The sequence below is a fragment of the Ursus americanus genome, chromosome 10, assembly GCF_024610735.1.
Source record: "Ursus americanus isolate L20-20 chromosome 10, mUrsAme1.1.p, whole genome shotgun sequence".
Classification (NCBI taxonomy): Eukaryota; Metazoa; Chordata; class Mammalia; order Carnivora; family Ursidae; genus Ursus; species Ursus americanus.
The window spans coordinates 76,110,638-76,138,323 of record NC_142136.1 but is presented as its reverse complement, the minus strand read 5'-3'; the positions used below and the strand labels follow the sequence as shown (position 1 = coordinate 76,138,323).

The 27,686-nt window shown below is 39.7% G+C and overlaps 1 protein-coding gene across 2 annotated transcripts in view; it reads right to left on the bottom strand.

The window, feature by feature from the left end:
- Positions 1–6,554: 6,554 nt before the first annotated feature.
- MICU2 (mitochondrial calcium uptake 2) overlaps positions 6,555–27,686 on the bottom strand; it is a 187,971-nt gene continuing 166,839 nt past the window's right edge. For both annotated transcript variants that reach the window (XM_045797104.2, XM_045797105.2), the window contains exons 9-12: positions 20,135–20,306; positions 15,401–15,509; positions 14,536–14,693; positions 6,555–7,194 (exon numbers count right to left, since the gene is read on the bottom strand). In XM_045797104.2, the coding sequence (XP_045653060.1) occupies positions 7,090–7,194; positions 14,536–14,693; positions 15,401–15,509; positions 20,135–20,306 (544 nt within the window). In that variant the 3' untranslated portion in view covers positions 6,555–7,089. The remainder of the gene's footprint in view (positions 7,195–14,535; positions 14,694–15,400; positions 15,510–20,134; positions 20,307–27,686) is intronic.

Genomic DNA, 27,686 nt, shown 5'->3' with positions numbered 1-27,686 from the left:
GGGCCAAAAAGGTGTTAGAGAACTAGAAAAGCAAAGGGCGACACAGAGAAAGTACCTGTAGCGAGAGCTACTGCTCCTAAGCCAGGGGCCCAGAGGGAAGAGGTTAGGTGTGGCAGAGTCTGGAAGCTTCAAGGAAAGGCCCTGTCCTGCTCAGGGAGGGGGCGCCTGCCAGTCAGTACTTGTCCTCCAGGACACAATGAGCTGGTTCTGGAAGCTTCAAAACAATAACAACAAAAGCCGGAGACTGGTACCAACTGCTGCCAGGACAAAGGCTGTGACTGCGGGACACGGCCAGGACAGAGGCAGACAGAGCACGTCCTCCAGCTCCTCCAGCCTTGCAGAGCCTCACAACAAAGGGGAAACAGGCTTTGCAGTATCCGCAGAGCGCGTGGAGGGGAGGCGTTGATTCATTCATCATTTTGACAGCTGCCTAGAATTCCATGGTACAACTACAGCACGGTTTATTTGTTCATTTTCATGGTGCTGTATCTTCAAGTTGGGTCAAAATTTTTCTTATTTGAGATGACGCTGCAATCAGCATTCCTTTAATACTCTTTGGATTGTAAAATTTTGTAGTTGGGGAGAGCTTTATGACATTCTGCAAATAATAATGGAGTTATTAATACGTTTTTTTCTTGCAATATTGAGCACCTAAATATTATGTAAATATAGGTGGTATAAATGTTACAAGCAAAATATTTTCTCTCACTTCCAGCCTTTTGGAAAGAAAACTCTTATAGAAGGACTAGCACCTAGCGGAGTGCATCAAGCATAGCAGGTTTCAATAAAGGTTTGATTCTAATGCTGCTGAAGAAATAACCTGCCCAATTACAAAGTGTCACCTAGTGATTCCAAAGATTAATTTCCTTCTTCACTGAATGTAACCAATCACAAACAGCACGTTAGTGGTAAATATGGTAGCTCACTGTTTATTTCTCTAAGAGCTGGTAAATATTTAGTTTGGGCGTGCCGGTCCAAAGTCGGTCCTAAGTCAGTCCAAAGTCTCCCAGGGTGCTTCTCCTTCAATAAGGAAGTCGTCTTTGAAATGTTCTGTAATTTTCTGTACATTTGCTTGGTTTTTCTGTTAAAGATCATTGGTGCTCAAGGCAGATAAAACATTCTGGAAAAGCAAGACTGCCATCTTGTGGAACATTCATATTTAGGAGTTTTGTTTTGTTTTTTAAATGATGTTAAATGAACTGTAGAGCTAGTACAAATGATCTGCGGGATTGTCATGAGCACAGTGTGAAGGCACACACACAAGCTGTGTCTTTCCGCAATGTCAGCTTTATTCGACCGTAAAGCAAAGTTAAATCTCAATTATAAAAGCAGGTTCAGAATTCCAAACTCAATGACAATTCACCATGTGATTAAACTTGGCTTCTCACACAGCATACAGAGCAGGACAGAAGACAAACCACAGGACAGACAAGATAACAGAAGGGTGCAGGAAGTTCACGGACCAAACTCGAAGTCACTCGGTGGGCGTGCAGTTGAGATAAGGCCTGGGACTGGTCCGGGTCAGCTCTCAGCACTTACTGCTTCTGATGTTCAAGCCGCGAAGGACCTTGGTTCTGTTCGGAGATCCATTGGGCAGAGACTTCAGCGGCAGTTGCTTTTAAGTGGTTAGACGTAGAGGGCTCAGGTCTGAAGAGTCTGAGAGTTTGCTGTCCCAATCCTCGCATTTTTAAAGGGATTTAATCAGAGCGCCTGGGTGGTTCAGTCGGTTAAGTGTCTGCTTTCGGCTCGGGTCATGATCCCAGAGTCCTGGGATTGAGCCCCCATCAGGCTCCCTGCTCAGCAAGGAGCCTACTTCTCCCTCTGACCCTCCCTCTCCTGAGGCTGCTTTCTCTCTTTCTCTCAAAATAAATAAATAAATAAAATCTAAAAAAAATAAATAAATAAAGGGATTTAATCACTTTTGGGTCTCTGCAGACCTCCTCTGTTCTGCTCATTATCAGGTCTGGGGTGTCAGCTGGCGTTGGTCCCGGGGAGATTATCTCCTTAACTGCTTATCTCCTTAACTGCTTGAGTCAGTGCTTGACATGAGAGACTCCATTTTGCTCTCTCCAAGGATTCTTTAAATTTTTCTTTTTTCTTTCTTTCCTTCTTTCCTTCTTTCCTTCTTTCCTTCTTTCCTTCTTCCTTCCTCCCTCCCTCCCTCCCTCCCTCCCTCTCTTTCTTTCTTTCTTTCTTTCTTTCTTTCTTTCTTTCTTTCTTTCTTTCTTTCTTTCTTTCTTTCTTTCTTTCTTCTCATCTCATCCTTATGGCATTGGGGTGGTATTGGTGTTGATTTGCACCCCAGCTTTTGAGCACAGGTAATTTCCACTAAACAAAACTTAACCCTTCACCTGTTCTGTGCTGCCTTTGTCTATTTGCCTGTTTCCTTATTTTCATCAAACTCTAATTTTCTAGTTTGCCTTCCAGTCCCCCAGGTAATTTCAGGGAAATTTCTTTAAAAAGCCTTGTAACCATTACAGTTTAGAGCTAAATATCTGCCACTTGAGAGGAGAGGGGAGAGAATGTGGAGTTCACTCTCCAAAAGGTGGTGTTCAGCTCAGCTGTTCAACATGTGCATTCGTTGGTATTGGTTCTGCTTCTTTGGTACGATGTTGGTGGAGAGGCTGGAGTCTGGAGAAAGGTTCCACGTATCATTAAGAGAAGGATTCCAGGCACTAGTGCTTCTACTAGTATATGGGATACCTGAGGGCTTAAAAAGGAAGACCCAAGGACTGAAAGGGCTGGCAGTTGAAGGCCTAGCTGGCTGCTCTCTGCTTACCCAAATTTTCCTACTATTTCACCTCTTCGCCCAATATAAAAGTCTAAAACATGCCCTAGTAAGAGGAGGAAAAAAATCAAACATACAAATCAAATTAAAACTTATACATAGCTCTTAATTTATTGCATGCTTTCAAATGTATTGGTGAAAAAGGGTTAAGTATATTGAATTTTTGGAGTAACTTGCTCAGCTGTATCCTTTTTTTTGGCAGGCAGCTGATTTCTTTGAAAGTTTTCCTAAAACTTACTTGTAAGTTTCACTCTGCTCTTCTGGCCTTGAGTACTAGATTGCCCTGCATGCCTCTAGAGACTCTTCAATTGGTTTTAGCTTACAGAATTTCAACTTGAGGAAAAAGAAGCCACTGTGTGTCTGCCCAGTACCTTCACATTCTTCTGAAAGCAGCAACCCCTTCTTTTAGAAAAGACCCCTCCTCTGCCACACTCCCACCTATGCACACTCCTAGAAGCTGCCATGTTCTTAGAGACCCCACCCTTTTGACCATAGTTGATCGGTCTGGGATGGGACCTGAGTCAGATGGCCAGCCAATCAGCACCTTTCGCAGGAGTTTCTGCGTTTCAGAGAGCAGAGTTGGTCCTTCTCTGGTGCACGTGCAGTGAAAGAGAATGAAATTGGTACACAGGCGGAGCAGAGCAAAGGGTTGTGGAAGTTCTAGTGGTTTTCAAGTCCTTGGCTGGAGTTTTTCTAAGTTCCAGCTGCTCCTCTGACCTCCCCAGGGTTTTACTATATGACACACCTCTACGTGCTTCCAATAAATTCTGTTGCTTAACCTATTTCAGAATAGCTTTCTACTGTTTGTGTCCAAGAGGCCTAATGAATACACATGGGAAGGACCACATCAAGGTCATAGGACAGTCAGGAAAAACTGGCCTGACCAGAGATTTTTTTTTTTTGTAAGATTTTATTTATTTGAGAGACAGATCGTGAGAGAGAACATGAGCACTCGGGTAAGGGGGAGAGGGAGAAGCAGGCACCGTTCTGAGCAGCGAGCCGATGACCTGAGCCGAAGGCAGATGATTAACGAACTGAGCTACCCAGTCGTCGCCCCTGCTAGAGTTTTTCATCCCTATAAGCAGACGAGATAGAACCAGATTATCAGAAGGTTGTTTGGTGAGCATAAAATCAGAACAGGGGCTACTATGTGATTAGAGGGTTTGATAACCACCGGCTCTGGTAGCTTGATGTGCCATCTTTTAATAGGGATAAATCTGTCTCAGAAGGATGCTTCACTGATCAGCCTCCCTCTCTGGAAAGTTCTGCATTGCATTGCTTATTCTTTTTTTTTTTTTAAAGATTTTATTTATTAGACAGAGAGAAAGAGAGGGAGCGAGCACGCACAGGCGGGGGGGGGGGGTTGCAGGCAGAGGGAGAGGGAGAAACAGGCTCCCCACTGAACAGGGAAGCTGATACAAGGCTGGTTCCCAGGTCCCTGGGATCATTACCTGAGCCGAAGCCAGACTCTTAACCAACTGAGCCACCCAGGTGTCCCACGTTGCTTATTTCTGTGGTGTCTTTTCTATGATTTCACAGCTGGTCCATAGTTCTGATTTATTTATTGAATGATTCAAAAATATTTGTTGAGCATCTACGATGTGCCAGATGTTAAGTGTTAAATGAGACTAAGAAAAATGGTGAATAAGAAAAATTTCCTAATCTTACGGAACAGAAATTCTAAGATAGACTGAGAATAGTCAAATTAAAAAATATACACACAGATACTTGTAGGGGATGACAAATTTCTATGAAGAAAAGATATAAAGGTGGGGAGTGATTGGAGATCACGAGGATGGGCATTGGTTGGTGAGAGTCTCTTTGATAAGAATGGTTTGAGCAGGGGCACCTGGGTGGCTCACTTTGTTAAACCTCTGCCTTGGGCTCAGGTTGTGGTCCCGGAGTCTGGGACGGAGCCCCAAGTCAGGCTCCCTGCTCAATAGGGAGTCTGCTTCTCCCTCTGCCCCTCCCCCTGCTCGTGCACTCTCACCCTCTCTCTCTCTCAAATGAATAGAATCTTAAAAAAAGTTTTCTGGTTAGTTTTCAATCTCTACCTTTAGACTATATGTTCCATGACAACAGTGGCCACTTGTCTTAACTCACCATTTTGTTTGGCAACCGAGCAGTTTCTTGTTTGCATACTTATTGACTGAATTTAAAAGCCCTCCTTCCCTCCCTATTACTTTCACTCCTTTTCTCCTTCTCTGTCCCTTTCTCCTCTTCCTTCATTTAACAAATATTTGTTGGATGCCTTCTATAAGCCAGGTAGTCAACTAGATTTAAATTTTTATATATATTTTAAATATGTTACATAAAATTTTATAAATTATGTATTTTGTATATAAGAATATATATAAATACATAAAATTTTATATCAGAGACTAAGGCACTGTTCCTGCTCCTGATTTAACAGTTTAGTAGAGACATACTTGATATGTAGACAGCAAATAGATTTCTAAAACTTTGCCCCAAGGACAGGAGAGTGAAAAGCATCACCATCAGGAGAAGCTGGTGTGTGTCAAGGCTTGGAGGTAGGGAAACATGAAAATGAAAAGCATGGGTGTATGTGGGGAAAGGCCAGAGGTTTTGGAAAAATTGAGACTGAAAACACCAGAAACTATCCTAGTTTCTGACTTTTGTACCCCTAATCTTTACCCAGAAGGGCAAGTGGGCAGTCAGGTAGGAGAAAGTCAGATAGTATTTCCAAGGCTAACAGAGGAAATGATGGAGGACGCACATCCTCTATACGTGCTGCTTTTCTCTTGGTTTGGGTTTACAGTAAATAAATACAAAAATTAGTTATTTCTAAAATGAGTTAGAACAAATTTATGTTTCCTAATCAGCAGCAAAATAAACGTTTTTTAATAATAATTGGACAAAAGCTTTTACCACTTATCATTCTCTAGCATTCATCGTACAAGTCTTCCATGTAGCAGCTGTAACGGAGAGATTTCTCTTGTCCCATTAATCAATCATCAGTTAAACTCATTGATTTTTAGTTTATTCAATAGGTTATGATTCATTACTGACACTGATACTCAAATTGTACCAGATCTGGCTAGGGAGAGCCCCTTCAAGTTGGCTCTTGCCCTTTTGATACGTCCTCATTGTTTTTTGAATACTTCTTTACTTCCAGGCTCATCTTGTACTTTTCCTGCTCTAGTCTCAGAAGCAGCCATTTAACCGGGGAATGGAATGTGTTTTAAATATTTGCAATATTCTTGTTTGAAAAGCATATTTAAAAAAAGTAATTTTCACTTACTTTGTTAAAAAATGCCATTTGATTTATAATAGCATTTTATATTTAATGCCGATTAATTTTTAGTGCCATTTTAAACATTTACCCACAACCCAGTAGATCCCATGAGACCCTGATCTTGTGATCAAGATTCCCCCAAACACACTCGTTTTTTTGCCTTTTTTTTTTTTTTTAAGTAGGCTCACATGGGGCTTGAACTCATGACCCCGACATAAGACCTGAGCTGAGATCAAGAGTCAGACATTCAACCAACTAAGCCACCCAGGTGGCCCACTAGTTTTTTTTTTTTTTTTAAATTTTATTTTTAAGTAATCTCTATACCCAATGTGGGGCTCAAACCCACAACCCCAAGATCAAGAGTCTCATGCTCCACTGACTGAGCCAGCCAGGCACCCCACCAATTACACTAGTTTTTAAGAATGTAAACTAATGAGGTTGTCAATACTAATGAGAGAACTTACATTTATTAAAAAAAGCTTTAAAAAACACATGTAAAAAAAACACATGTAATTTTTTATCTGTGTAAATACTTTATTCTGTTTCTACATAGGATATTGAAATTTGTGCATTTTTAAGACAATATACAGCTAACTGAAATAAAATACACAAGAAGCTTATGAGATACGAGATACAGATGAGAAAATCTGAGAAGTTTTTAATTTAATTTGCCCTACTGGAACATCAGGACAACTGGACTTGATATTGATATTGGCCTTGTGTATCAAATATTTTTTCTGTAAGTACTAGCAGACACCCTTTCAAAGAGCACGTTGTACTACTGTGTCTAAGAAATCAGTGCATAACTAGGTTTTCCAACTTCTCAAGGTACAAAGCATTATTTTAATTCTAGGCCCTCTAACAGAATCCAGTATCTATTTTTACTAAGTTCTTTAATGAAATTTTATTAAGAAATTATTGATTCAGAAAGTAGATATAAGGCATCTTTATCTTACAAAGAAAATCAAGAAAACAAATATCTAGTATTTTAAACAAACTCCAAATTCTGACATTTGGAGCAATATGATTCCCAGATTATCTTTTTCTAAAAGAGACTTCTTCCAGCTTGTTTCCAGACTTCTTTTACTCCTTTAATGCTTTCTCTTTTCACACATTTCCAGTATTCCTGTACACTTTGTTGTTGTGGTACCTGTTAAGCAGAAGTAAAAGTAAAGAGATCAATCTCTTCAAAGTTAAACATGATTTTATGTGAGCTCTGTTCTATTTCCCACACGCCTCCAAAAAATACTTGAGGTGGATTATGTTGTAAAAGATAACTGCAACAAAATTCTAGGACAAAAGACAAAAAAGTGAACGTGATGTAAGAGTATCCTTGGGGGGGGTGCTGCCTGGGTGGCCTAGCTGTTAAGTGTCTGCCTTTGACTCAGGGCGTGATCCCAGAGTCCTGGGATCGAGCCCTGCATCGGGCTCCCTGCTCTGCTGGGAGCCTGCTTCTTCCTTTCCCACTCCCCCTGCTTGTGTTCCCTCTCTCGCTGGCTGTCTCTCTCTCTGTCAAAAAAATAAAATATTAAAAATATTTTTTTTGAGTTTTATTTGTCCCACAGACCAATAGGTGAATTTGAATGCAGTGATAATGGCTAACGTTTACTTCAAGTGTCTCAGGCACTATACTAAGTATTCTACACTTAATTCTTAAAATTTTTTTTTCTGGTAGATTCTATCAGTTTCCTCATTGTACACAAATGAAGAATGTGAGGCTCTGAAGAATTAAGTGGCTTTGCAAGATTAGACAGTTAGTAAGTGACAGAGCTGGGATTTGAATTTAGGTGTATCTAACTACAGAGCCCAAAGCAATATTCTAGGCTATGATTTCTGAAAAGTGGTTTCTGATTAGATTCAGATAAAAAAAAATGCAAATAGAGGAGGGAGTTAAGATGGCGGAGGAGTAGGGGACCCCTTTTCAGCCAGTCCCCTGAGTCAAGCTGGATAGGTACCAGACCATCCTGAACACCCACGGAATCAGCCTGAGACGCAGGAAGATACATCTGGGTCTCTACAAATGAACATCTCCAGCACTGAGTATTGAGGTACAAAGCAGGGAGCCGTGAATCCGCTCACAGATATTGGATGATAAACGGAAGGGGAAGGGAGCCGCCGCGTTCGGGCGCCTGGAAGCGGTAGTCACCTGCACGGGGGAGTGGGTGGACTCGCGGATGGCACCCGCGAGAGAACAGACTGAGACGGTGAGCCGGGAGCACGCGCCACCAGACTGAGGGCCGGAGCTCTGGTGCGCTCACTGGAACCAGACTGAGACCGGGAGCTCCGGGAGCACGTGGGGGCGGCTGGCGGGTGGCGGTGTTAGAAACACAAAGGACAGAGACACGCAGGCCCTGGAAGTGAGGGCTGGGACACCGGGTCTGGGGCGCACATCCTGGGACGCTGCAGGGTTGAGCAGCACCAACAGAAACAGAGTTAAAGTGGCCAGAACATCAGTGGAGAACGGTCCGTGATACCTCTGTTCTGAGACAGAGGCTGAGATTCGGTCACTGCTGCTCTGATTCTCAGAAAATGCACAGCAAACCGCCAGGGAAAGCCGCCAGAGAACAAAAGCCTGGAAATACCGGCTCACAGTGTGTCCATCCCCATTCCCCCTAGCAGGGGACACGGAGACTCTACCCAAACAGGGTTGCCTGAGTATCGGCACGGCAGGCCCCTCCCCCAGAAGGCAGGCTGAAAAATCAAGAGCCCACATCCCTAAGATCCCTATAAAGCAAGGGCGTACGGCCTGGGTCCCGGTCAATAATTTGGGCCCTGGACAACCCCACAACCTCACCTCATCAGAATGACGAGAAGGAGAAGTCCCCCCCAGCAAAGAAAAGACAATGAGTCTGTGGCCTCTGCCACAGAACTAATGGATATGGATATAACCAAATTATCAGAAATGGAATTCAGAGTAACAATGGTCAAGATGATGTGTAGACTTGAAAAAAGTATTAACGAAAATGTTAATGAGAATATAGAATCTCTAAGGGTGGAAATGAGCGAATCTGGCAGAAATTAAAAATTCTATGAGCCTAATGCAGTCAAAACTAGAGGCTCTGACGGCCAGGGTGAATGAGGCAGAAGAACGTATCACTAATTGGAGGATGGGTTAGTTGAAGAGAAAGCTAAAATAGAATCTGGACTCAAAAAAATCCAATCTCAAGAATGTAGGTTACGGGAGATTACTGACTCGATGAAACATTCCAGTGTCAGAATCATCAGCATCCCCGAGAGGGTGGAGAAAAACAGAGGTCTAGAAGAGATATTTGAACAAATTGTAGCTGAAAACTTCCCTAATCTAGCAAAGGAAACAAGTATTCGTGTCCAAGAGGCAGAGAGGACCCCTCCCAAGCTCAACCACGACAAACCTACGCCACGTCACGTCATAGTGCAATTCGCAAATATTAGATCCAAGGATACAGTATTGAAAGTGGCCAGGGCCAAGAAATTTCTCACGTACAGAGGCCAAGATATCAGAATTACGTCAGACCTGTCTACACAGACCTGGAATGAGAGAAAGGATTGGGGGGGCATTTTTAAAACTCTTTCAGAGAAAAACATGCAGTCAAGGATCCTTTATCCAGCAAGGCTGTCATTCAGAATTGATGGAGAGATAAAGACCTTCCAGAATTGCCAGTCACTGACCAATTTCGTAACCATGAAACCAGCCCTACAGGAGATATTAAGGGGGGGTTCTATAAAAGTAAAGAGGCCCCAAGAGTGATACAGAACAGAAAGTCACAATCTATAGAAACAAAGACTTTACGGGCAACATGGCATCATTAAAATCATATCTCTCAATAATCAGTCTCAATATAGGGGCGCCTGGGTGGCACAGTGGTTAAGCGTCTGCCTTCGGCTCAGGGCGTGATCCCGGTGTTCTGGGATCGAGCCCCACATCGGGCTCCTCCGCTATGAGCCTGCTTCTTCCTCTCCCACTCCCCCTGCTTGTGTTCCCTCTCTCGCTGGCTGTCTCTATCTCTGTCAAATAAATAAATAAAATCTTAAAAAAAAAAAAATCAGTCTCAATGTAAATGGCCTAAATGCTCCCATAAAGCGCCACATGGGTTGCAGATTGGATAAAAAGACATGACCCATCCATATGCTGTCTACAAGAGACTCATTATGAACCTAAAGATACATTCAGACTGAAAGTAAAGGGATGGAATACCATCTTTCACGCCAATGGGCCTCAAAAGAAAGCTGGGGTAGCAATTCCCATATCAGACAGATTGGATTTTAAACTAAAGACTATAGTTAGAGACATAGAAGGGCACTGTATTATTCTTAAAGGATGTATCCAACAAGTGGATATGACAATTATAAATATATATGCCCCCAACAGGGGAGCATCAAGATACACAAGCCAACTCTTAACCAGAATAAAGAGACATATAGATAAAAATACATTAATAGTAGGGGACCTCAACACTCCACTCTCAGAAATAGACAGAACACCCATGCAGAAAATCGACAAAGAAACAAGAGCTTTGAATGCCATACTCGACGAGCTGGACCTCATAGATATATACAGAACACTACACCCCAGAACCAAAGAATACTCATTCTATTCTAATGCCCATGGAACATTCTCAAGAATAGACCATGTTCTGGGTCACAAAACAGGTCTCAACCGATACCAAAAGACTGAAATTATTCCCTGCATATTCTCAGACCACAACGCTTTGAAATTGGAACTCAACCACAAGGAAAAATCTGGAAGAAACTCAAACACTTGGAGACTAAGAACCATCCTGCTCAAGAATGATTCGATAAACCAGGAAATCAAAAATCAATTTAAACAATTGATGGAGACCAATGAGCATGAAAACACAACGGTCCAAAACCTATGGGATACTGCAAAGGCAGTCCTAAGGGGGAAATGCATAGCTATCCAAATCTCACTCAAAAGAAGAGAAAAATCTAAAATGCAGTCTTTATATTCTCACCTCAAGAACCCGGGACAGCAACAGAGGGACAGGCCTAATCCACGCACGAGGAAGCAGTTGACCAAGATTAGAGCAGAAATCAATGAATTAGAAACCAGGAGTACAGTAGAGCAGATCAACAGAACTAGAAGCTGGTTCTTTGAGAGAATCAATAAAATTGACAGACCACTGGCAAGACTTATCCAAAAGAATAGAGAAAGGACCCAAATTAATAAAATTATGAACGAAAAAGGAGAGGTCACAAGCAACACCAATGAAATTGGAAGGATTATTAGAAACTTTTTTTTTTTTTTTTAAAGATTTTATTTATTTATTTGACAGAGATAGAGACAGCCAGCGAGAGAGGGAACACAAGCAGGGGGAGTGGGAGAGGAAGAAGCAGGCTCATAGTGGAGGAGCCTGATGTGGGGCTCGATCCCAGAACGCAGGATCACGCCCTGAGCCGAAGGCAGACGCTTAACCGCTGTGCCACCCAGGCGCCCCTAGAAACTTTTATCAACAGCTATATGCCAATAAATTAAGCAATCTGGAAGAGATGGAGGCCTTCCTGGAAACCTATAAACTACCAAGACTGAAACAAGAAGAAATTGATTTTTTAAACAGGCCAATTAATTATGAAGAGATTGAGTCAGTGATAAACAATCTTCCAAGAAATAAAACTTCAGGCCCGGACGGTTTTCCTGGGGAATTCTACCAAACATTCAAAGAAGAAATAATACCTATTCTCCTAAAGCTATTTCAAAAAATAGAAACAGAAGGAAAGCTACCAAACTCATTCATTAAGGCCAATATTACCCTGATCCCCACACGAGGCAAAGACCCCATCAAAAAGGAGAATTACAGACCGATTTTCCTGATGAATATGGACGCCAACATCCTCAACAAGATCCTGGCTAACTGAATCCAACAGTACATTAAAAGGATTATCCATCATGACCAAGTGGGATTCATCCCTGGGATGCAAGCGTGGTTCAACATTTGCAAATCTATCAGTGTCTTAGATTTTATCCAGAAAGAAAAATTCAAAAATCATATGATTCTCTCAATAGATGCAGAAAAAGCATTTGACAAAATACAGCATCCTTTCCTGATTAAAACCCTTCAGAGTATAGGGATAGTGGGACATTCCTCAATCTCATAAAAACCATCTATGAAAAGCCTACAGCAAATATTATTCTCAGTGGGGAAAGGCTGGAAGCCTTTCCCTTAAGATCAGGAACACGACAAGGATGCCCACTCTCGCCACTATTATTCAGCATAGTACTAGAAGTCCTTGCAACAGCAATCAGACAACAAAAAGGGATAAAGGTATCCAAATCGGCAAAGAAGAAGTCAAAATGTCTCTCTTCGCAGACGACATGATACTGTATATGGAAAACCAAAAGAATCCACTCCCAAACTATTAGAAGTTATAGAGCAATTCAGTAATGTGGCGGGATACAAATCAATGCTCAGATATCAGCTGCATTTCTATACACGAATAATGAGACTGAAGAAAGAGAAATTAGGGAATCCATCCCATTTACAATAGCACCAAAAACCATACGTTACCTTGGAATTAACTTAACCAGAGACGTAAAGGACCTATATTCTAGAAAGTATAAAACACTCTTGAAAGACATTGAGGAAGACACAAAAAGATGGAAAAATATTCCATGCTCATGGTTCGGAAGAATTAACATAGTTAAAATGTCCATGCTACCCAGAGCAATCTACACTTTCAATGCTATCCCGATCAAAATACCAATGACGTTTTTTGAAGAACTGGAACAAATAGCCCTTACATTTGTATGGAACCAGAAAAGGCCCTGAATCACCAAGGAACTGCTGAAAAGGAAAAACAAAGCTGGGGGCATCACAATGCCGGATTTCGAGCTGTACTACAAAGCTGTGATCACAAAGACAGCATGGTACTGGCACAAAAACAGACACATAGATCAATGGAACAGAATAGAGAACCCTGAAATGGACCCTCGGCTCTTTGGGCAACTAATCTTTGATAAAGCAAGAAAAAACATCCAGTGGAAGAAAGACAGTCTCTTCAATAAATGGTGCTGGGAACATTGGACAGCTATATGCGAAAGAATGAAACTTGACCACTCACTCACAGCATACACAAAGATAAACTTTAAATGGATGAAAGACCTTGATGTGAGACAGGAATCCATCAAAATCCTAGAGGAGAACATAGGCAGCAACCTCTACAACATCGGCCAAAGCAACCTTTTTCATGACACATGTCCGAAGGCAAGAGAAACAAAAGATAAAATGAACTTGTGGGACTTCATCAAGATGAAAATCTTCTGCACAGCCAAGGATACAGTAAAAAAAACTAAGAGGCAGCCCACGGAATGGGAGAAGATATTTGCAAATGATACTACAGATAAAAGACTGGTATAAGTTCTACAAAGAACTTCTCAAACTCAATACGCAAGGAACAAATAAACAAATCATAAAATGGGCAGAAGATACGAACAGACACTTTTCCAATGATGACCTACAAATGGCTAACAGACACATGAAAAAATGTTCAAAATCATTAGCCATCAGGGAAATTCAAATCAAAACCACACTAAGATACCACCTTATGCCAGTAGAATGGCAAAAATTGGCAAGGCAAGAATCAACATTTGTTGGAGAGGATGTGGAGAAAGGGGATCCCTCCTACACTGTTGGTGGGAATGCAAGTTGGTACAGCCACTCTGGATACAGTGTGGAGGTCCCTTAAAAAGTTAAAAATAGAGCTACCCTATGACCCAGCCATTGCACTACTGGGTATTTACCCCAAAGATACAGACGTAGTGAAGAGAAGGGCCATATGCACCCCAATGCTCATAGCAGCATTGTCCACAATAGCCAAATCATGGAAGGAACCGAGATGCCCTTCAACAGATGACTGGATTAAGAAGTTGTGGTCCATATATACAATGGAACATTACTCAGCTATCAGAAAGAACGAGTTCTCAACATTTGCTGCAACATGTACGGCACTGGAGGAGATAATGCTAAGTGAAATAAGTCAAGCAGAGAAAGACAATTATCATATGATTTCTCTCATCTATGGAACATTAGAAGTAGGAAGATTGGTAGGGGAAGAAAGGGATAAAGAAAGGGGGGGTATCAGAAGAGGGAATGAAGCATGAGAGACTATGGACTCTGAGAAACAAGCTGAGGGCTTCAGAGGTGAGGGGGGTGGGGGAATGGGATAGGCCGGTGATGGGTAGTAAGGAGGGCACGTATTGCATGGTGCCCTGGGTGTTATACGCAACTAATGAATCATCGAACTTTACATCAGAAACCAGGGATATACTGTATGGTGACTAACATAATATAATAAAAAAACAAAAAATAAAAAAAAAATGCAAAGAAAAATACTGATCTCATCTATAGGAGATATCTCGGTGTTGTGATCATAGCTTATAATCTCTTTATAAATCATAAAATCTCCAGTTAAGGCTATAGATTTGTCCAAATTCTAGGTGTAATACCATTCACTTAATTACATGTAAACATATCATTTAAAAACTCAAAATCTTTACCCATAAACCTCGATGCATCCTGTTTTTTAAAACCCCGAGAAACTCTCCATGGCTAAGACATTCATCACCATCCACATCAAAGATCTTGAAGACAGTATCCAAAATATTGTTTGAGAGCTCCTGTCCTGTTGCTACTTTCACAGCCCTCTTAAACTCCGCTGAAAGAAAACACAGAAGAACTCATCAGCCATGTGAAATAGTCTAAGTGGAATTAATCTAAATTTTATTATTTGAGAAGCAAAAACTAATCTAAATGTTCATTAATGGAAGTAAAACAAAACCAAAAATACTCATTAAGAACAGAATGAAATAATAAATTTGGCTGAGAAATGTCATGAAAGTAATTGAAAGAGAGCAGGCTATTTTAATTTTTAAAATTTTTTTTTTATTTTTTAAAGCAGGCTATTTTAATTTTCAATGTTTTAAAGAAGGTATTCAAATATTCCCTTTTCCTTCTTAGGGGAAAAATAAGGAAAGTAAAAGCAAATAAAGTAATTTTTAAATGTGAGAGTCAATGTTGTAAGTCTAGAGTAACCACAATGAATTAAAAGGTCAACCATTGTTTTACTGATAACTGGCTCCTTGATCGGTGTGTTCTAGCTGAAGAATAGAGTGATATTATTTTTAGATGATAAAAATTAAATTAAGTCGGGGTGCCTGGGTGGCTCGGTCGTTAAGCATCTGCCTTCAGCTCAGGTCATGATCCCAGGGTCCTGGGATCGAGCCCCGCATCAGGCTCCCTGCTCAGCAGGAAGCCTGCTTCTCCCTTTTCCTCTACCCCTGCTTGTGTTCCCTCTCTCGCTGGCTGTCTCTCTGTCAAGTAAATAAAATCTTTAAAAATGTTAAATTAAGTCATATAACTTACCCAGTCTGACAGGACGATGAGCTAAACTAAACATTTGCATGGCAATAGCAAAGTCTTCCAAGTGGGTCGTAAAATGACAAAATGACTTGAACTCATCCAAACTAATGCTCTAATAAATAACAAAAGAGAATTTTAATTATAATTTTGTAAATACATTAAATAATTTTAGAATATAAGCATAAGTCCTGTTTCTATCATAAAGCTTATGAACTTTCATAGCTTTCTAAGAAAGTCTATTAAAAAGAATGGGCACGGCCACAATGTATGGATGTGTAGACTGCACACTGGGTGAAAGGGGTCTCCTGGAGCAGGGCAAGACCTGGGGTGGCCCTGTGGTATAGACTGGATTCTGTTTTCTCAAAATTCATAGGCTGAAACCTTAACACCCAACATCACTATATTTGGAGATAGGGGTGTCAGGGAGGCAATTAAGGCTAAATGAAGTCATAAGGGTAGGACCCTAATCTGATAGGACTAGTGTCCCAATAAAATGAGGAAGAGACACTGGAGCTCTCTCACTCTCTGTGTAAGCACAGAGGACAGGCCATGTAAGGACACAGTGAGAAGGCAGTGGTCTGCAAACTGGGAGGAGACTTCACCAGAAACCAACTTGCCGGCACCTTGATCTTGGACTTGCAGGCTCCAGAATGTGAGAAAATAAATTTGTTGTTTAAGCCATCCAGCCTGTGGTATTTTGTTATGGCAGCCTAACGAAACTAACACATTAGGTTAAGCGGTCCGCCTCCTTGCTTTTCTGCTTTATCAATGGACACAATATTGAGTAAGAGCCCTGGGTTTTGGAGTTAGAGGAACCTATGTTGAAACTCCAGTTCTGCCACTTACTAAGTGCATGGTCTTAGCCTCTCCAAGCCCTAGGTAAGTAACCTTTCAGGAATTAAGTAATTTGTTCAAGGTCTACTAAATAGAACATCAGGATTTGAACCTTGATTCATCTGATTTAAAAACCTATGCACATAAAAACAAAACAACAAATAAGTTAGAAAAAATAATTTTTCCACTGAAAAAGTAAACAAAGTATGAAAATTCTTAATTTGAAAATAAATTCTTCCCTGTGTAAAAAAGTTTCTCTTTGGGTCGCCTAGGTGGCACAGCGGTTAAGCGTCTGCCTTCGGCTCAGGGCGTGATCCCGGTGTTACGGGATCGAGCCCCACATCAGGCTCCTCCGCTATGAGCTTGCTTCTTCCTCTCCCACTCCCCCTGCTTGTGTCCCCTCTCTCGCTGGCTGTCTCTATCTCTGTCAAATAAATAAAAATAAAATCTTTAAAAAAAAAAAGTTTCTTTGTAGAGACCTTTAGGATCGTGTCCTCTGCTTATGTGTGTGGTCTTCTTTTTTTTTTTTTAGATTTTATTTATTTATGTGACAGAGAGACAGCCAGCGAGAGAGGGAACACAAGCAGGGGGAGTGGGAGAGGAAGAAGCAGGCTCCCAGCGGAGGAGCCTGATGTGGGACTTGATCCCGGAATGCCGGGATCACGCCCTGAGCCGAAGGCAGACGCTTACCGACTGCGCTACCCAGGCGCCCCTATGTGTGTGGTCTTATTCAAGTTTCACTGCTTTCAGCCTTTGTGAATTTGTAGAAACTTTACTTTTAAAATTTTAACTAAGTTTTTGAAGAGGTCACATATACACATGGTAAAAAAAGTTCTAACCATATTATGGATAAAAAATAAAGTCTTCTCTCTTCCTTCAACCTCCAGTTCTCTTCCCCAGAGGCAAAGCACTGTTACCAATTCTTTATGTACCCTTCCAGAAATATTCTACTCATATAAAAGAACACACACACACCTGTTTTACACAGTGGGAGCACCCTCTTCACACATTTCTACACCTTGTTTTATACTTAAAAAAATTTTTATTTATTTATTTGGGGGGGGGCAGAAACAGAGAAGGAGAGAATCTTTGAGCAGACTCCTCACTGAGTGCAGAGCCTATAGAAGGGCTTGATCCTGGGACCCTGAGATCATGACCTGAACTGAAATCAAGAGTCAGACACTTAACCAACTGAGCCACCCAGGTACCCCCCAGCTTGCTTTATACTTTCAACAACAGATCTTATTAGCACAAGTAAGAGTGGCTGTTTCTCTGCATCATAATCTCAAAGCCGTCACTGGGTGCAACCTAATTTTTCTTTTACTGATAACTGAAAAATGGTATACCATCACTGTTTCAATCTGTATGTCTTGAGTTGTGAATGAAATTAAACACTTTTCAATTTTATATTCTTATTAGTCACTGTGGATTTCTCTTCTTGTGGTTTTTTTTTTTTTTTTTTTAATGTCCTTCGCCCAGATTTTTAATGAGCTGTTACATGATTTACTGCTGGGAGACAAGTCCCCATGGGTCTCCCATGTTCCTGCACATCCTTCAAACAGAGGCTCCAACCACCTTTTTATTCCAGACTATCTTTCCAAGGACGTTCGTATAGTGAACAGCCTTGAATACTGACAATGTCTCCTTCAGAAGGAGAGGACAGGGGCGTCTGGGTGGCGCAGTCGTTAAGCGTCTGCCTTCGGCTCAGGGCGTGATTCCGGCGTTCTGGGATCGAGCCCCGCATCAGGCTCCTCTGCTGGGAGCCTGCTTCTTCCTCTCCCACTCCCCCTGCTTGTGTTCCCTCTCTCGCTGGCTGTCTCTGTCAAATAAATAAATAAAATCTTAAAAAAAAAAAAAAAAAAAAAAGAAGGAGAGGACAGTTTGGCTTACTGCGCATTATAGAAGATTCAGATTCCTGAAGATGAGCTTTCTCGGCTATGTGTGTGGGTAGCATCCACCAGGGCCCCTCAACGTGGTCCTCGTAGAACTTGGGAGGTGAACTGACACAAACATGGTGCTCATGCTGTTGCAGAGCTATGAATAATAAAGTGTTTTGTCTCTGACTCAAGCATGTGTCTTCTGTCAGCATCCATGAAATGGTACAGGCTGACTTCCAAACAGATAAAATCTCAGATACTTTACAGTTATTAACACACTAATTTTTAGGATCCCATTGTATATTAAATAGGGCAAAATACAAGACCTTTCAAAGTTCTTGAATTTAAAAAAATTTTTTTGAAGGTGGAGGGGCATAGGGAGAGGGAGAGTAAAACCCCAAGTAGGCTCCATACCCAGAGCCCAACGTGAGGTGGGGCTCAGTCTCATGACCCTGCGACCATGATCTGAGCCGAAATCAAGAGGTGTACACTTAACTGAATGAGCCACCCAGGTGCCCCCAAAGTTCTTGATTTTTGAGATCTCATTATAAATTAATGGGCCTATTACGCGTGATGCCAATATTCCACCCCTCCCCATTTTGTTATTTTTTTTTCTTTTGACTTTGATTATAATTTGCGGGGGATGAAGGGAAGCAACAGAATTTTAACTTTTAGCTAGAAATTTCATCAATTTTTCCTTGAAAGCTTTGAGTTTTTCCTACAAAGATATGTATACCTCACTCTGATTGTTTCCAAGTTTTCTTCTAAACACACTCAGTTTCATTTTTCTTTTTTAAAAGATTTTATTTATTTTTGGGAGTGAAAGAGAGAGAGCATAGGGGCGGGGAGAGGCAGAGAGAGAGGGACAAGCCAAGAAAGAGATGGACAGCCGACTCTCTGCTGAGCAGGGAGCCTTATTTGGGGCTTGATTCCAGGACCCTGAGATCATGACCTGAGCTGAAGGCAAATGCCTAACCGACTGAGCCACCCAGGCGCCCCATTTTTCTCTTTAACATTTAATTCAGATGAATTAACCCAATGCCACTTATTAAAATTCCTCTTTTACCCAACTAATTTGCAGTATGAATTTACATATACTAAGTTTCCATGTGTATTTGTGTCTACTTTTTGGGAAATCTTAATATTTGTAACCGAAACAAACCTAGGCTGTTCTAATACAACCATTACATTTATAGATGAATCTAAGGGAGAACTGCTACATTTATAATACTAAGATTTCCCATTCAATAATAGGAGATGTCACTATAATTAGTTAAGTTTTCTTTTATATCCATTAAGACTTTAAAGTTTTTTTTTCATATATTTGTCATTAAATTTATTTCTAATTGTTATGTTTCTATTGCAATTATATATGGGATCTTCATTGTATTTTATTATCTTTTTCCTCACTATAGAAATTACTTTAAAAAATTATATAAAATACATGTCCACTCCAAAAACATGTATTAGAACAATGAAATAAAAACAACACATAAAGTAAAAAGTCACTTAAAATCTCTCAACAGTATATTAATCATTATTAGTAGTTTGGCAATCATTTCTTCATATATATACACACTAGTGCCATTACATTTTCTAACTTGCGATTTGTACACAGGACAGTTACTGCTAATACATTAGCATTGTAACATGCACTTTATTGAATTTTTACTGTTTCTAATGGCTTTTCAATTTGATTCCCTTGGGCTTTCTAGGTATATAATCACACCTATGCAAACAAAGACAACTGTGACTGCTTTCAAATGTTTATACTCCTATCCTGTTAATTTGCACTGGCTAAGATTTCCAGAACAATAGTAAGTAATAGTGGTGACAGTGAACATTTTTGTCTTATTCCTGCCTTTACTGGAAATGCAAAACTCATATTTGCAATACTGATTCTATCTTAGGCAATAATTCATTCACAAGAAAATAGTATGTAAAGAACATTTCTCACTTTATTTAATTACATAAATATTTCTAACATTATTTCATCTTTACCAGAAGAATAAAAAGGTATACCAACCTCTCCTGCTGACAACTTCTCTCTTACATTTTTCCAATAGATGTCTTTATTTTCAGTGTTAGTGAAAAAAAGTAGCCACTCTGCAAAGTCTTCTTTTCTCATGAAACTCAAACCTTTAGAAAACTGAAGGAATTCCATTTCTTGGACCTCCGTTTGTAAATTCTCCATAAATCTAAATGTTAAAATACAAAACTGATGTAAGGAACTAGTAGCATTCAACCTTCATATTAAAAACAGGATTGCAAAGCACCTTCAGCGCTACCTACTGAGTGGCTGGCCTCTTGAAATGCTGAGTCAAAATATTAGTGCTGTGCAAGGGGTGGGGGAGTGAGGATATGGAGAATACTTGCTTCAATCTGTCACTCCCCATACTCAATTTGTGCAAATTATACTTGGTAACCTATATTCTGATAAAGATTTACAAAATTACGTAAAGTGTTGCTCTGATGTATCTATTACAAATTTTTTTCCAACATAAAAAAATTATCCATAATCAGAGAAACTTAAAATTCAGTTGGGCTACTGTTTTTAGAATGTTAATCATAATTAATGGTTCCTAATATTTTTCAGATACCAAAGTTGATTAATGTAGTCAATGGTTTTGCATCAAAAGCTTAGATTTACCTAAAAATATCTGTAATCATTTGGACAATAACATATGAATAAGAGAGTCAACATTTTAAAAATAAAAACACGGCACTTTGATTGAACTGTCACCAACAGCTCCCTGAGAAAAATACAGGTTAAAAGGATATCAGATTTAAAAAAATCTTTGAACAAGAACTCAGAAATGCTGCACTTGATTTATTTATAACCTAAATGTGAAAAGTATTATCTCCATGTGTTTTAACATGTTGCAGATAGCTTTATTCACCTTTCTACATGTTAAAAGAACTGTATGATCTGTCATATCACAATTTAATGGAATTATACATGGAGTGAAAAATTGGTCTGTTGCAGTTCAGTGGGAGAAAAACTGCCACTGTTCAAAAACTACTTGCTTTCGGCGGCACATTTATACCATAAATCTTAAAAGCATGAAGGGGGAGCTTGATTTTAGGTTTCTATCTGTGATAAGTGAGAGTCTGTTACCTACAACATTTTCTGAATGTACTAGGATATACAGATTTATCAATGCCATGTGTCCTTCTGGGTCAAGGCAGAGGTTTATCTAAAATATGAAGCATATCCAGTTTGGGCTGACAGAGCGACGAAACCTTTTACTGATATGCCTTGTCCTTTGTTTTACTGAGTTTTATTATACTGTGTACTGTGAGGAAATTCAACTTATTAGGATTGTTAAAAAACGCTTTATTTGCAAATGAGTGTACAGTGAATTTAGGAAAGTAGAAAATATGGTATAAACACATTACTAACTTGTTCCTTTCCTTTTTCTTCAGGTCCTGAGGTTGAAATATTATAAATTTAACTGCTGTTAAACTATACATTGTCTGGTTTAAGCTACTTTCATCTTAATAATTACGCTACTTTTGAAGAACGTAAGTATATTTTAGGAAAACCATCTTTCCCTAACTCTAAAACTATAGATCTTGTTATGACTTGAAAATCTTGGAACATGATTACTGGACATAAATAAATAAAGAATTTATAGTAAATATGGTCACCGGATACATTCTGAACAAATTAATTTATAAATTAGTGGATTAATTGGGAACAAAGAGAAAAAAATCTTTATTTATTTATTTAAAAAAAATTTTTTTAGGTCATGGGGTGCTGCTGGAGCTGGCTCCTACCAGCTCTGAGAATCCACTGCGCACATGTTTTTCCACCTCTATTTCATGTACAGCAGCTTCAAATTGGCTTGGTAGAGTATTTACATTACTCATTGGCAAATGCTACAAATCAGGCTGTTCTTCCTGAGAGCAGATTGTTAAATATATTTATTAGCATACCACTGCTTATAGACAACTTTGAATTTATAAAAATTCCTCATGAATTTAGAACATCCTCAACTAACTGGCATTTCAGAATTAAAGTACATCAGGTACATGGCACATAGAAAGATCCTGAACTCAAGTCTTCCCATGGACACACAAAATCTACAGTTACACACCGATCACTTCCCTGTGAAAAAGACCTCAAGACTAGCTGAAGAGCTCCTGACAACAAAGGATAAAAGGGCCACATTGTGGTCTCCGTAAAAACCTCATCCCAGGACAAACCAATCGGGAGGGATCTCACAAATAAGCAGTGTAGCCCTGAGGAGTAACAGCCCTACTCTACGTCAGACACCCCAACCTTTGGCACCTACACTGCAGAGAAAAGCTCCCAAAACGTGTGGGTCCGAAAGCCAATGGGGGAAACAAAAACAGTGGGAAAAGAAATGTAGAAGAAAAGGCCCTAAAGAAAGTGGAAAAAAGGAAAAAAGAGACTGGAAAAACATAGAGGTAGTGATGCAGAGTTGGGAAGTGCCATCAACAGCTGTCTGAGAAGGCTGGGCATCATTCTTTTTCCCTGAGCTATATACATGCTGATAAAGAATGGAATTTTCACAATTAACTTACCTGTTGATTTCATAACAATGAATAAACACTGAAGTTCCAGCACACAGAGCTTAAATTATACTTTAGTTTTTATTTAAATGGCTGAGAGGTATTTCAGTCTTTTGACTAGTTGTAAAAGTAAAAAACCAACCAAACCAACCCAAAAAACAACCCAAACAAGTCACAAATTTATACACATACTCTCATTAACTGATAAATTTCTCTTGGCATGTGGTAGTATCTACTTAATGCGTCTTCTATCCCTCTGGTCACCTGGTCTAGTGCTAGTTCCTTGAAAGCCCATTCATTGCACCTAACCACCCACCAGGGAACTGTGGGACTAACTCTTTCAGAAATTCTGTGACTATTTAAACCTTTTAAGAGAAACCTGGGTTTGAATTTCTAAGATATTTAACCCTGAACCAAGTCCTTTATTAATCTCATCAAATTCCAGCTGTAAAAAGGGAAGACTCCTATCTGACTTTCTAAGGATAGGTGAAATAATATATGTGAAATACTCAGAGAAATGTCGGGCATGTAGTGATGGCACTAAGGATGCAGGTAACTACCCTCCCTTTTCATCCTTACTCAAGCCCAGACTTGGTATCAAGAATCAGCTACTAAACTGCTTCAGCCACTCTCTTACGCTCAGCTCCCTGGGGCTGTTGAAGGCCTTCTTCAAGGGCAGCCTGAAGAAAATCATACAACAATTGCCCATAGTGACACGAGCAGAAATTAATGGTATACACCTGTAACTGGGCCCTCAACCCTGCCAACACCCTGACGCTAGGCCAGAGAACTCTCTTTTTTATTTCACATGCTGGCTATTTCAATTTGTTTACATTCTCTACAAATCTACCCCACTGGCTTTCTATTTGTCCTCAGCAGATGACATGCCCCAACTTCTCAGAGAAAACAGAGGTCACTACTTAGGAAACTCTATAATTTTCTTGCTATCACTCTAGGAATGTAGCATTCTCCCCACCCCCAAACTCTTTTCTGTCCTAGTGAAAGGAGGAGTCCCTTTTCCTGTTGATGGCTGCCTGTGGTCTGAATTCCACCTATATTCCTCTATTTCTTCCTTCTCAGGGGACTTGCTCCTCTGGTGACTCCCATTCACTCCTGCACTGTCTTTCCCTCTTCACATCATCATATAAACATGTGGGGAAACCTTTCTTACATTCCCCTCCGCTATTGCCCCCCCCTTCCTTTGCTATAGTCAACTTCCTTCAAAGAACTACCTGTATTTCTTTCTCTACTCACCCCTCACTCACTCCTCAACCCACTGCAATCTGCCTTCTGTTCCCAATGACCACATCTACCCTACATTCACCCTTTTCTTTCCTAAACTTGTTCTTACTTGTGTTCTCTAGCTCAGTGAACAGGTATCACATGCGTCATTGGCTCCACTCAGACATCAGGCAGTAGCTTAGATTTCTCCTCATATACTCCTCATCCAGTCAGTCACCAATACTATTAAGTCCCTTCTCCTAAATAATCCCTTGGATTCCTCCACTTCCTTTCTGTTCCCACTGCCACCCCCTTGGTCTAATCATTACCCTTTCTTCTCTTTTAATGCAACAATCTCTAACAGATCTCCTTGCCTTTCATTTGATTTCCTTAGCCAATCTGCTGGATCTGATGATCACCTTACTCTCCTGCTTCAAGGCCTTCGCGGCTCTGTTCGCATGGCACAAAAGCCTTCACAACTGTGCCTATGTTGACCTTCCCACCTTCATCTCTCTCACATTTCTGGTTAAATCACAATGAACTTCTAGTTTCTGAATCTGCCATGTCTTCTCTTGCATTCAGACATATTATTTTATCTATTTAGTAATCACTGGGTTCGCATAACACTGGCTTGATAATTCTTGCCAATATTATGCAAATACGGGTTCTTTTCCTGAGAAATTAAAAACATGAACTATCTGAACAGAGCAGGAGTCTATCTACATTATGTCAGTTAAATAATCCTGTGGAGGGGCGCCTGGGTGGCACAGCGGTTAAGCGTCTGCCTTCGGCTCAGGGCGTGATCCTGGCGTTATGGGATCGAGCCCCACATCAGGCTCCTCCGCTGGGAGTCTGCTTCTTCCTCTCCCACTCCCCCTGCTTGTGTTCCCTCTCTCGCTGGCTGTCTCTATCTCTGTCAAATTAATAAATAAAATCTTTAAAAAAAAATAATCCTGTGGAATGACAATAAACTTAAAATATTTCTGAAAACTTTTTCTAACTTAAATTCACTGTGTATTGGCAGTACCACACAATGGACCTATCTAGTATAGGATATTCTGTATACTGTCAGTCCATAATCAGAATTTTGGGCCAAAGAGTTAGATAAAAACATCGATATTTTTAAAGTAAAATTTGACCCAGAGATTTAAACAAAACTATTGTTTCATTGGACTGTAATACAGATTTTTAAATAATTGCTTTTTACTTAGTGTAAAGTTTACAGTTGCTAAGGAATGCTTTTGTTCCAGAAACTTCTAAGTTCTTTGGTGTGAAGAATTTAAATTTATAATTTAAGAATTTAAATAATGCAAGAAACAAAATCTGGAATACTGATTGGTTAAATTTGACATCAATACTTTTTCCTACTGATAAAAGAACGACAGAATGGAATAAGCATTGCTAAAAGAGTCACTTAAAATGGAGTTAGGAGGACACTGAAGAAGCAGGGCCTACACATATGTCCTGTCTCAATCCTCAGAAAAATGCTCAACTTGAATTGTTGCCAAATTGCAAACATCCTGGATGAACATCTGCTGCATGCAAGAGCTGACTTGAATGGACTTTCTGCCTAGCACTAATCTTAGCAACCAATCACGTACGGAATAGTGTTACTGTAACCCTGCCAGCACCAATCACAAAAAAAACCAACTTACATAATGTGCCTAAAATTCGTCCTTTGCCTTTAAAAATCCGAAGCTCCTTTATCTCTCTGAAGCACAATCTGGGTTGCTGCCTTAATTTCTGTCTTCTGAACTGCAATTCCCAAGATCCAAATAAATGCCTTTTTTTTTTACAGCCTTGCCTTTTATTTGACACATTGTATATATTAATCATTGCTTTGTAACTTTGTATTTGTTGGTAAGTTTAATTACATTACTAGCATATTTCCAGAAGACTTTATAAGGCTAGGGATCCTTCATAAAACTGATACAACTTCTCAATTACTACTGAATTTTCAAATACAAAAATTGATAATGAAAGTGGAAACAACTTTGCCATCTGCAACAAAAAAAACAAGTGATATCTAGTTTTCTCTTCTAACTTAAAAGTCCTCTCTGAATTTTAAAGCAGTCAGTCCTTGGGGAAAAAGATGAACACGGTATAATTTTATTTTAGTTTTGATTTTTTTCTTTAGAATTTGGATTAAGGAGCCTTCATGAAAAGAGACGGAGGAAACTCTAAGCTGAAGAAGTATCTTGACCAAGGGAGCTGGGGAAATGCAGAGAAAAAAGTCAGAGAAAAAGAATTCCCTAAGGAAAGAGATCTGAGAGTTGGGAAACAAACCTGCTAGAAACTCTAAAAATAATTTAAGTTGAAGAGAATTTGGCACATATTCTGAGTGCCTATTATTTGTTACATTGTGTGTATTTCAATATGTTATCTCATTTAATTCTCAGATCAATCTCAGACATTTCATGTGGGGGGATAGAATATTAACATAAATAAGAGTAGAAAGAACAGAATAAAGATTAAGAAGGGAGAAATTTGCATGAATTAGAGATCTGCTCTTTCCCTTTATTGGATTATTATAAAATTGTTATAATTGTTAATTTTTAAATTTACTTTTATATTTACTTATAACTCTCTAAAATGGTCAGGACAAGTATCACTTTATGAATTTTTACTGGGTGCCTGGGTGCCTCAATTGGTTAAGCATCTGCCTTGGGCTCAGGTCATGATCCAGGGGTTCTGGGATTGAGCCTGCATTGGGCTCCCTGCTCAGCAGAGAGCCTGCTTCTCCCTCTCCTGCTCCCCTTGCTTATGCTCTGTCAAATAAATAAAATCTTAAAAAAATTAATTTTTACAAAGAATAAAAAAAAAGGTACATGATTTGCCCAAGACCATACAGCCAAATAAATGCTAAATAGCATAACTAGGATTTACAGCTATTTGTACCCCAAGTCCAGTGCTTTTTCCCTTTTATATTGCTACCAACTTCTAAATTTTTGGTATTTAATTGTTAGTACTGGTACTTGCCTATTAAAGCGTAAAGTGGTTTTAAAGATAAAGAAGCTGAATTTTAGGAGCTGAAGTGAAGTGTAACTCCATGCTTAAAACTGTGATGTTAGTTGTTCTCTGCTGATAGCAATGCTATAAAAAAATAGCCTGTGAAATACGAAATTTGTTGCTGGTCTTACTATAACTGTTAAGAATATAAGTTTTTATATTACACAACAGGACCCAGGGGAAACTTCCTTTCTGGCCCTATGAGGAATAAATGCCCCCCCCCCATGTAGAATCAGTAAGCTTCTAAATTAGGGATGCAGTGATGCAGTGAATTATGTAACTGATCATGTACCCCTCTTCATATTGTCTGTCAGAAAGCCCAGAGTTAAATTTATGGTTTATTCTCAGCAAATGCATAGAATCTCATGATTTGCATTTTGTGTACTAGCCTAATTACTGACACCTAAATTGACACTACCATTGTTTTTCTTTTCTTAATCCTTCACACGGCTTCTGATAAGCCACCTACTTATATTCCATTACAAGTGCCAATTACAGAGGGACTCTTGTTTAGAATAAGAAATTATATATAAATCAACATTCAATATTCACAAATCAATCAGCGTGATACATCACATCAACAAGAAAAGACTCAGGAACCATATGATCCTCTCAATTGATGCCGAAAAAGCATTTGACAAAATACAGCATACTTTCCTGATTAAAACCCTTCAGAGTGTAGGAATAGAGGGTACATTTCTCAATCTCGTAAAAGCTATCTATGAAAAACCTACTGCAAATATTATTCTCAATGGGGAAAAGCTGGAACCCTTTCCCTTAAGATCAGGAACTCGACAAGGATGCCCACT